Below are 12,362 nucleotides of genomic sequence, written 5' to 3'. Positions count from 1 at the left end.
CTTTTGGTGTTGCTTTTAAAATATGCTAAGTGAGACTGAACAGTGTTTAGTCTAGGATTAATTATTCTCCACAACTAACGCAGGACCCTTCTGTGTACTCTATCCAATGCTCTGTGAATCTTGAAGTTTTCTAGTCTGGCTAGGAAGAAGGCACTATCCCTAGTTCTTTGTGAGTGCCAAATACTGTTAGATACCCTCTTTTAGAGTGACTCTCTCCTCAAGTACTTTCTATATACTCATGCACCAATCGGTATATAGTCTCTTTTTACAGAATTGTAACTAATCAAATATATTTATAAATTGTTCATACATTTGTCACATGCTCCTTAATATAGTTCACTGGGTGTGGTTCCCAAATAAGATAGCCTTATGACAAGCTATCACATGTTCCTGAGATAAAAACAGTCACACTGGAATTTTGAACCTTAACTGCTGTTCTGAACTAAAAATATAAAACTAATCATTATACATGTAGAATATGCCCAAAAGGTATGCTAAATTACTTCATATTGACTTTATCCTTTTTAATTCAAAGTCAAACAAAAAAGGAATTCTTCTAGGACCAATTTTAAGCACCCAGTTGAATGAAAAACAAAAGATTTTCAAATTACCTAAGTTCATTATTTAAAGTATTTGCTTTAAAGAGATGGGTCTCTACTTTAAGTCACATCCCAGTCTCTTTCCACAGGAAAAAATGATCCTTTTCATAAAGGAAACATGAAAAAAGCTCATGAAAATTGGTTCATGAAAATTTCATGTGACACATAAACCAAATATGTCAGTATATATTCTTGTTATATATGAAAATAAATTTTAAGATTTCTGCTTTTACTTGCATAATCCTGGAACATAATATATATCAATAATGCCTTGTTGAATGAATTAATAAGTTTCAATGAAAAGTTCCTATCAAAAAAAATAAGTAAAAGAAAAACAAGGAAAGTTCCTATCACTTGAATTTTGGTCAGGTTTTAAGATACACATTGGTTATTATAGACATGTTGAAAAATCATGGGTTAACCTAAGAATAAAACTCAATTCTGGCCACTTTTTAAAGGTCTGGGTTATTTTTAAGTACCAAATATGATTCGTGACTACAACAAAATAACTTTTATTATTCAAACTACAATATTGGTCTGTATTTTATTTTTAGTTATCCTTTAATTTGAGCTTCTAATATTTGAAAAAACTATACATAATCTAAGTGTCTACTGAAATGTGATGCAATTTGGTCCTTTCAAGGTACCAAAATCTGAAACACATTTAGGGCCACGTGGAATACACAATGGGGCCAAATACTGAAATTTGCTTTGGGACGCAGGGATATGGGCTACAAATTATCCAACAACTGTTTTCAGGCAGGTGAATTCATGTACTTCCACAGAAAGCATAGTTAATGCAATATAACTTCCACTCAATAATCTATATTTTTTTTAAAAAACAAGCATTTTTACATCTGGGAAAAATGGAAATTCTGAGATGAGCATAGTAGAATTTAGCCTGTTTGTTTAGGAAATATACCAAGAGCATACAACAGGAAGCATACATATAGGCACATTAGAGTCACCACAAAATTTTAAATTGCTTCTTTGAAAAGGATCATCAGGGCAGCGCCTGTGGCTCAGTCAGTAAGGCGCTGGCCCCATATACCGAGGGTGGCGGGTTCAAACCCAGCCCCGGCTGAACTGCAACCAAAAAATAGCCGGGCGTTGTGGTGGGCACCTGTAGTCCCAGCTACTCGGGAGGCTGAGGCAAGAGAATTGCTTGGGCCTGGGAGTTGGAGGTTGCTATGAGCTGTGTCATGCCATAGCACTCTACCAAGGGCCATAAAGTGAAACTCTGTCTCTACAAAAAAAGAAAAGGATCATCAGAAGAAATGGCCTGGTTTCTAATTTTGTGTCCACTTACTAAACAGTCATTCATAACCCTCATCTATCTCCAGATGGCACTTTAGATGTGAAGTGAATGGCAGCATCAGAGATGGGTTTAGCCCTTGGGCTTTACCTAACCAGGATCAGTCCTGAAGTATCCCATGAAGGATGAGCATTTCTTTTCAATTCAATACCCTGCTTTGAATATTGCTATCATTTATTAACTCTTATTTCCTATGCCAAATTTAAGATCATAAAACTCTTCTGGGAAAATTCTAAAGACCATCCAGAACACTTTGTCAGTTTTACTTATCCTATCACATGCACCTAAATGTGTCCACTCTTTATATAAGGTATAGGGAGAGAGAGACTCAAGAGAGTAAGAATTTATGATACCCCTATTACTAGCAAAGAAAAATCAAATCAAGCCAAAGAAGCCAAAAGCTGATTACAGATTTGTCATTCAGGTGAAACAAAATGAAAGAAAGATTTTAGCCAAGATGCATAATTTCATCTCCCAGATATTAAAGCTATGGGTATAAATTCTATTCCCATTTTATTCCAATGAGTTGGGTGCAAGGGTAGGAGATGAGGCATATTCCAAGCATCATCAGTTCTTTTATACCAGTAAAAGGGAGTTCTCACACCCTTAAGAGACAACACAAATCAATAATAAATTTTTAGAATTCCACTGCCTTTTTCTTTGAATTTTCCCAAGAAGAAGAGGGAAGGGAACAGGTCGGCCTGTGTTTATGTCAGAAGAAACTCATTTTCTTCCAAGAAGGAGCTCATCTACTGAAACAATCTATATCATCAAATTTAAAGACACCCTTCCAATGCCATCCTACTTAAAACAATAAGATTTGAATGAGGCTGCTTCTGTGTTCTTACATATTAAGGTAAATTAAATACAGAACTGAAGAAGTTATGTTTAAAGAAATTGTCTTTAAATACAGGAATCCCAGACCTACAGTATCTTAAGACGGTATCATATGTCTCTATAATCAATGACAAAGAACCCAGCTTAGTATTTTAGAAACAAGATCAGAATATTGTCTTTTTCATTTTATTACAATGTGTATATCCCCAGGACTTTTTCATGTAACGTAGTAGTTGCTCCCCACAAATTGATTGAAAGAATGAACTGGACATTTTAAAGATTATGTTATAGTTTTGCCTCTTTGATCTTCCTATATTTAAGTGCTTTTATGTTGGCAGATTTTGCCTGTGACATGGAAATACATGGGAAGTGACAAATTAAAATAAGTAACATGAATAAAAACTAGTAGGGTCACTGTCTTCTGCATAAAACAAAGTAATGAAAGGGCATTCTGAATAAGGCCACAAGGGAGCCCAGGGCAACACAGCAGGTCTGACTCAAAGACTGTGGTTCTGATGTCTCTGTGAACAAACACCCCCTCAATGGGGTCAGGAAACTCTGTAAGACCAAAGCTGGCCCATCCACCAGCACTTTTCACATACTCAGGCTCAGCCTTAGTAATCTGGGAAACATCAGTAAAAGACACTGTGAACCCAAATGCTCAAAGGACAAAGCACTTTTTTCACACAGGTAGGAAACACTGGAGAATCTACAACTGTTTTCCCTCATTCTTACTTATCCTTTGCATTGTGCCTTAAACATCAAACCCCAGACCTTTCTAAGTCTAGATTATGTGCACCTTACATTGCAGTCCCTGGGAACTTCTTTATCCCAGGAATCAGCAAAATATACCATGATGTCTATTGCTTTAAACTCTGTGTGTGCCATCAGTGACATGCCTGTCTTATTCACCTGATGCCAGCTCCACATAACAGCATGAAGGGAGGAGAGAAGGGAATGAGAAGAAGAAAAATAGGAAGAAGGGGAATAGTCTGGTTAATAGACATTAGAGTATCGCTTCCCTCTATAAGAGCCGTTATACTTCTAATAACTTCACAGAGTGAGAAACGCCCTCTTATTAAGAACAGAGACTTCACAAGACTGCCATATCTACATGCTAGAAGCCAGAGGCAACAGCCAGGTGGGGCCTACAGAATGTTTTGCAACGGCCTACAAAACATTTAGGAAAAAGCCTTCCTGAGTGTTCTTAAAAATAAGTTTCTTCAAGCTGGCCATAAATATTGTCAATAATGCTTGCCTTTCTCTACGCACAAGGCAGGCAACACCAGTTGCTCAGCTCCGGTTGTTCTCCTTACACAACTTTTTAACTCCTTAGCTCCTGGCGTCAAACTTTCCTAAGTCTGCTAACATCAATAGGAATCATAACCAAAACTACAAACATAATTAAAAAGACCTTCAGAAGGGGACCAAGGAAGGAAAAAAAAGCAAGGACCAGGTGTAAGCACAGCTTGCCAAGGACTATTCACATATGTAGTTATATGCCTATAAATTTTTTAATTAAATTTTAAAAATATTTTCCAGGATAAAAGCTGGAATATAGTCAGAGAATAATGAGAATTCTGAGTACAAATTTTCTCTTTTACTACTGACCAAAATAGCAAAGAGGCTTCATAATTTTCTGACCCTAGAGAAATTATCTGTCCAGCAAGCTGGTGACTACAGCCAGTGGAGAATGCATGTAAAGAATATAGGTTTTCACTTTCTTCCCAATGAAAATTATGGAAGCATCTATTTCGTATTTCTGCATTCCTTGCTGATGAAGAAAAGGTAACATCAAGCATTTTTTCTAAAGAGCTAAAGGTAACAACAGTAGCATGCTCACCGCAGGTAAAAGGCAGAAATTATACTTTTAAGCCATTATTCACATGTTTGTGCCAAAACCTTCTGTGGCTAGAATCGATGCAACAGACCTGAATCACTGAATTTTGGACCATATACTGAAGGTGGTAGTCACAGTTTATTGTTATAATTGCTCCCCATTCCATTTCTAAGAATAAAATATCAATTTAAAACTATGAAATGTCTATGGATCCATGCAGGTATTATATAACATACAGACCACATGTACCCTGGAGGCGGGGCTTGGTGGTTAACACATCTCCCGAATCCATCTGGCATATCCCCCTACCCCACCATTTCATTGCTCTTTCGTGCAAGTGACCATGAACAGTAGATCTAAATTTGGCACATGTCAAGGTCAAGTGATGCAGCAAACAGAATCTGACCTCAAACAATATGCCTTTGTCCATTCACCCATCCACATAAATGTGCACACACGCTGAGCTCTGCTTGTTGCAAGTTCATAAATCTTCATCCCAGAACATTACTTGCTTCATCAAATGCTTGCAGAAAAGACATCTGGATGTATGTGCTCCTCCCCCTTCATCGCCCCACACCCGTAGCCCCTCAGCACACATGCACAGCTGTAAGAGTAAGTAAGGAGAGTATGTTTTTTTAAATTCACTGGTTTGTGTAAGCACAAAGTCTGAAGCAGCTCCAAATTGGACATCAAGTGAAAAAAAAATACCAGTTTTCAGAAGTCTGTAATTATGTATTTACACAAATTACATAATCCCGTATGTATTTACATACAATTACAGATTATCAAGTAAATAACACAATGTTGTAGTGTTAATGAGATAAAGTAGAATGAAAACACCATAAGGAAGACATTTGTTTATCTACAGAACAGGACCCGGCAGGGCAGGCTCCCCAACACTGACCTGGCACGTCCTTCAGCACTGCTGGGGGATATTCACATGGCAGACGGGAAGGTAGTTCAGTCCATGCTCATAAGTCTTTGACCATGGTACAAGTATTGGCACCAACGAGATAATGGTTTGGCTATCTAAGCATCTGTTTGTGAAACTGGAACAACCCATTCCACAGCGGCTCAGGGCTGCCATCCAACAGACTTCGGGTCCCATAGGACAAGAACCGGATGCAAACCCATCAGCTGGGGATGACTCTCAGTATACTGCCCAACACACAATGCCCACCAGTAACCCTGAGCCATCTACTCTCCCAGCACGTCTATTTACATAAATTGCATAAGTCAATATTTATTTATTTACAGACATTACAGTTTATTGTATCAATTGCCAAAAGCATATAACAATTTGCTTTGTTTTTATTTAAAAGAAAAAAAAGGTACCAAAACAAAATAACTCCCAAAGAAGACATTAAAGTGGCATTTTCTAGGAATGCATGGAGATTTTATTCTTCTTCACATATTTTTTTCTTTCTTTTAGGCTGATAATCTATGGTCTCCTGCTACTTTAAGATTACTTTTGGCTGTCTTCTCAAATCAATTTCTTCTGTGCTAAATATTATACCTATGACATCCTAGAAACCTGATTCTTCCCTGTGGTCAAATGTTTAATGTTTTTCAGCCAAAAAAATTAAATGCTTTTTAGAAAATGTGCATATATGCACATTTTAGCAGCAGCAAAGGATCACATAATAAATTAAGAATACTACTTCTTGGAATTAAATGCAGTTTCTGTTTAGAAAGTTAAAAAAGAAAAGAAAAGGAAAAGAAAGTAAATGAAAAGAGGACAATCAGACCTTTATCATAAATCAACTATTTTACATTGCTTCTGTCTCCTACCCCGAGAATATTTCTTAATTCCAAATATTAGACTTAGTTTTTCCTTAATGCACATCAGCAGGAGGGCAGTGCCAAATACTCCAACTTGGACCATCAGAAGGCAATAATAAATTTTCACGACAATAAGTCATGCACTTATCGCTCATAACAGTTTTAACTCACCAGTGACAAACTTTTATTTTTCATAGAGAATGTGCATCAGAGCAAAACAAAGTTGGAATATTAAATTTTAAAATTAGTTACATAAACCCCAACACATTTTTTAACTGTCACTTTCAATTTCCCAACATAACTGGCTAAAAAGTATTATACGTAGACAAGAATTTGTTACAAATTCCTTTTTCTTAAATATTGCTTTAAGAATTTGGCTCTTTTCTCCTTAATATATAGTAAGAAATAGTCTCCCTTGCCCAAGGGCAAGTTCCAAAATTATTGCTACTCAAGAAATATGTATTCTTATGCTTTTCAGCATAAAATGTTACAAAAGCCCTGTAAAAGATATTCTATATAGTAACCTCCCCTCTAAAAAAATTGAGCGCTTATGAAGACCATTTTAAAAAAACAAAACACAATCAATAAGCATTATACTTCCCCCCCCCCATAGTCATTATTGATAAAGATTTATTAGTTTCAGTTTGCAAGTTTTACTTGAAGGGTGCTATTACCATGTAATTATGACAATTCGCACCAAAAGCCATTTTCTCTAAAAGGTGTTACAATGACCCCCTATGGTACTTGTATAATTTCATATTTGATAGCCAAGTGCACAAATAAAAAGTTTACAAGTATGATCCTATTAATCTGATTCTTGTATCTTTAAAAAAAATAGTCTGTGCTATTTAAGCTTTTTTTCCTTTTTTAAAGAATTCTAAGTCAGTACAATGTTTCATATTAGTCCTGTTGTTCTGGAGATCAGCTAAAAGAGAAGCGTAGTGATTGTTTAGCTTTGGTATATTCTGCAATAGATTTAAACAAGTAAGACAAATACCAACACTCATACTTTCCAACCATGAAATTACAATGATGGAGTCACTTATGAGAGAGGAAATATTACAGACACAGAATAAAAGTTTGAGACCCAGTTTATCTTTAATCCTCTGGGATAAGCTATGAAACAAGCAGTCTGAAGAGTGAATACTCAGTGTCATGAGCAATGTGCATAAGTTTACAATAATATGGGCACAAAATAGATTGTCATTGTTAGTACATTAGGGTCATTAGAATGTCTCATATCCATGCACCATTACCTACTTGCATGAATTTGCCACAGGTTCATAGCGAACTTTGCCATTTAATGCTTACAGAGCCTAAAGCTTCCAAAATGCCTATCTGGCCTGTACATATTTCATTAAAAATAAACTCTATATAATAAATAAATATATAAAATAAATAAAATGTTGCCTTTGGAATTTCTATAAATAAATTTAACTTTTTTTTTTTTTTTTTTTTTTTTTACTAAGAGGTCTTTGCTTTAAGGTCACTGGGATGATAACCAGTGAGAATTAACTGAAAAAGTCTTTTAAGTAAGACTGCACTCTCCATGCCTTTGAAAATGCAGCGTACCCTTGCGCAGGCCACCAGCTAGAATCCTGATGAGTCTAAGTATGGCAGCTGTGCTGATATAGGATGAAGGACAACTGATCAAAAATGTAAAAGCGTGTCTATTTCCCAGCATGCATCAGGCCGTCGTCCTCTTTGCTCGGCTTCTCTCATTTTCCCCTGCTACTTACCCATGCACACTCTCACACCCCTCTCGCACAGTCTATCTTCCCTCTCCTTTCAAGATGAATCAAGCAAGTAGCCCTCGGCAGCCCTCCAGGAGGACAAGCCTTTAAGTGCAGAACAAAATCAGCATATTTCCATCCAAGCCTCCATCATACATTATGCATGCGACAAAGTTTGGCAACAGTGGAGCTGATGTGATGACACAGCTAATCAATAAGAACCCACCGCATGAAACCTTTATAGTGGTTACTTTTTTAAGGGCTCAAGTGAAGAAAATTGTCTTTGTCAACTTTGGCTTAGAATATCCTTATATAGTTCAGGTACTTTGTCAGGGTCCACTGGTCTAGGTAAAAAATGTGTGAATTTCTGGTGCCGTTTAGTCCTGGTCCCTTCTCTTGGAGTCCCGTCTTTATTTAATGCAACATAGTATCGTCTTCCAGTGTCCACGTGCTTGTACAGGTTGGATGAGTACGTGTTATACCAGTTTTCTTCAAACTGTTCTCTGAATACACACTCTTGGGTTAGTTTGTCCTGTTTAAGATAAAAAAGCAAATAAATATGTTGCAAACTTCCATTTTAATGCATTTTGCAAAACCTGCTGAGCTATATAAATATAACTACATTCTAATTTCTTATTCCTAATGACTAAAGTACAAAAAGTCTAAATGTCTTTTGGTTAAACCCTTCCACATGCCAATTATTTGAACACATCAACCACAGAAGACAACTAATGTGATGAGTGTTCCCACTTTCTGTTCCCACAAAAGTTGTATGGTGACCAAGCTGGAAGGCAGGAACTTTGCCTGCTCAAAGGCTCAGATAGCTGCTTCATCTTTAATACACGTATATTCTTTATAAAGTACTTTCTATGGAGACCAACGTTAGCAACATTACCCATGGTATATTTTTGCCCCTTTCAGCAGGAACATTTATTTATTACTCTTCAAGACATACAGATTTCTGATTGGAGGACCAAGACCAGGTCGACTGCTTCTGGTAGAGCAGCGCCGTGGCCGTCAGTTGCACAGCTCTGCAGCACCCCCAACGTCTCAGCATCCGCAGTCCCAGTGGCCCGGCAACCCTGCATTGTGCCTGGCCCCATCATTGAGACATCGAGAAACAAGGACATCCTACTATCAGCTATCAGCGCCCGGACCTCTGTAAGAGCTGCACACAATCAGCCATCAGCGCCCAGACCTCATAAGAGGTGCGCCCGATCTGCCCCCACCCAGACCCTGGTAAGAGCTGCGCCCCCTGGGCCTCAGCAAGCCTTGACCAGGAACTTCCAGCCGTGCAACCCCACGTCCTCCCTTCTGTACCCTCCCTGCCTCCACACTGGCCTGCCCATTTGGCCAGGGACTTTGGTAGCCGTGTGCCCCCGGAGCCCTCCTGCCTTTGAGCAGAGCTCTTCTCCTGGCCAGAGGCTGCTGGAGCCTTGGGCTCTCTGAGCCAAAGTCACTGGGCACCAGGCACTCCCAGAACCGTGTGCACCACCCCCCTGCCCTGTTGCTGGATCCAGGTGTGTCACACTCCAGAGCTTCTCCCACAAACAGAACTCCCTGGCTGGGCAAGCCCCAGAGGAGCTACACAGGGTCACTCTCTACAAAGATCCAGCAACAATAGAGTGATCCCGCTGGGGTGAATCTTGGAGAGGCACCTCCCCAACTCTGAGGACAACTAGAGGCAATGGTGAAAAAACAATCATGAGGTGAAATGAACAGATAAACTCTGGCAATATGAATAATCAGAGTAGATCAACTCCTCCAAGGATCAATGGGGTAGACACAGCACAAGATCCCATGCACAAATAGCTGAGATGTCAGAAATCGAATTCAGAATCTGGATAGCAAATAAGATCGAACTAGAATTCCAAGCAGTAACCCAAAAGATATATCAAGAATTCAACGAATTCAAAGACCAAATGACCAAAGATTTTGACACATTGAGACAAGAAGTTGTAGCCCTCAAAGATCTGAGAAACACAGTTGAATCCCTCAATAACAGAATGGAACAAGCAGAAGAAAGGATTTCTGACATTGAAGACAAAGCTTTTGAACGCTCCCAAACTCTCAAAGAGGACAAGAAATGGAGGGCAAAAACAGATCATTCTCTCAGAGAGCTCTGAGATAATTCGAAGAAAACCAATATTCATCTTATAGGGATCCCTGAAAGTGACGAAGTGGCTTCACAAGGCACAGAGTCTATTCTCCATGAGATTATGAAAGAGAACTTGCCAGACATCCCAAGAGATTCTGAAACTTAGATAGCAGACACTTTCAGAACTCCAGCATGACTCAACCCAAATAAGATCTCCCAGACATATCATAATCAATTTCACTAAAGTTAATATGAAGAAGAAAATTCTGAAAGCAGCCAGATGAAAGAAAACCATCACCTACAAGGGGAAGAGTTTTAGAATAACTGCAGATCTCTCTGCTGAAACCTTTCAAACTAGAAGAGGATGGTCATCGACTTTTAATCTCCTAAAACAAAATAACTTTCAACCCAGGATCCTGTATCCAGCTTAACTGAGTTTCATTTATGATGGCGAAATTAAATACTTTAACGACATTCACATGTTGAAGAAATTTGCCATAACTAAACCAGCTCTCCAGGATATTCTCAGACCTATCCTCCATAAAGACCAGCATAATCCCCCACCACAAAAGTAAACCCACCCAGAAAATTTTGATCAAATTCCAACTTCCACAGTCACAAAAGGATTAAAAATGTCCACCAGACCCTCAAAAGGCTTATCAATATTCTCAATTAATGTGAATGGTTTAAATTGTCCTCTGAAGAGGCACAGGTTGCCTGACTGGATACAAAAACTCAAGCCAAATATCTGCTACATACAAGAATCTCATCTTACATTAAAAGACAAATATAGAGTCATGGTGAAGGGATAGTCATCTATACTTCAGGCAAATGGAAAGCAGAAAAAAGCAGGCATTGCAATCCTATTCGCAGATGCAATAGGCTTTAAACCAACCAAAATAAGGAAGGATACGGATAGACACTTCATATTTGTTAAAGACAATAGTCAATACGTTGAGATTTCAATTATTAATATTTATGCACCCAACCAGAATGCGCCTCAATTTATAAGAGAAACTCTGACAGGAGCAACTTGATTTCCTCCAGTTCCATAGTAGTTGGAGATTTTAACACCCCCTAGAAGTGCTGGATAGATCCTCCAAAAAAGAAGCTAAGCAAAGAAATTTTAGATTTAAACTTAACAATTCAACATCTGGACTTAACAGATATCTACAGAACATTTCACCCCAACAAAACTGAATACACATTCTTCTCATCAGCCCACGGAACATACTCCAAAATTGACCACATCCAAGGCCACAAATCCAACCTCAGCAAATTTAAAAAAATAGAAATTATTCCTTGCATCTTCTCAGACCATCATGGAATAAAGGTTGAACTCAATAACAACAGGAATCTGCATACCCATACAAAAACATGGATGCTAAATAACCTTATGTTGAAGGATAGATGGGTTATACACAAGATTAAGAAGGAAATCACCAAATTTTTGGAACATAACAACGATGAAGACACAAATTATCAGAACCTCTGGGATACTGCAAAGGCAGTCCTAAGAGGGAAATTTATAGCACTGCAAGCCTTCCACAAGAAAACGGAAAGAGAGGAAATTAGTAACTTAATGGGACATCTCAAGCAACTGGAGAAGGAAGAACATTCCAACCCCAAACCTAGCAGAAGAAAAGAAATAACTAAAATCAGACCAGAATTAAATGAAATTGAAAACAAAAGAATTATACAACAGATCGATAAATCCAAAAGTTGGTTTTTTGAAAAGATCAATAAAATAGATAAACCTTTGGCCAACCTAACCAGGAAAAAAAAAGTAAAATCTCTAATCTGATCAATCGGAAATGACAAAGATGAAATAACAACAGACCCCACAGAAATTGAAAAAATCCTTAATGAATATTACAAGAAACTCTACTCTCAGAAATATGAAAATCTGAAAGAAATCGACCAATACTTGAAAGTACACCACCTACCAAGACTTAGCCAGAACGAAGTGGAAATGTTGAACAGGCCTATATTAAGTTCTGAAATAGCATCAACTATACAAAATCTCCCTAAAAAGAAAAGCCCAGGACCAGATGGCTTTATGTCAGAATTCTATCAAACCTTTAAAGAAGAACTAGTACATATATTACTAAATCTCTTCCAAAATATAGAAAAAGAAGGAATATTACCCAACACATTC

At 37.9% G+C, this 12,362-nt stretch overlaps 1 protein-coding gene across 1 annotated transcript in view; it reads right to left on the bottom strand.

The window, feature by feature from the left end:
* Window positions 1–5,299: 5,299 nt before the first annotated feature.
* Window positions 5,300–12,362, bottom strand: part of FGF9 (fibroblast growth factor 9) — a 40,697-nt gene continuing 33,634 nt past the window's right edge. Inside the window, exon 3 of the mRNA XM_053563061.1 lies at window positions 5,300–8,638. Coding sequence (XP_053419036.1) covers window positions 8,393–8,638 — 246 coding nt within the window. The 3' untranslated portion in view covers window positions 5,300–8,392. The remainder of the gene's footprint in view (window positions 8,639–12,362) is intronic.

Source organism: Nycticebus coucang, chromosome 15 (assembly GCF_027406575.1).
Source record: "Nycticebus coucang isolate mNycCou1 chromosome 15, mNycCou1.pri, whole genome shotgun sequence".
NCBI lineage: Eukaryota > Metazoa > Chordata > Mammalia > Primates > Lorisidae > Nycticebus > Nycticebus coucang.
This window is presented reverse-complemented; position numbering and strand designations above follow the sequence as displayed.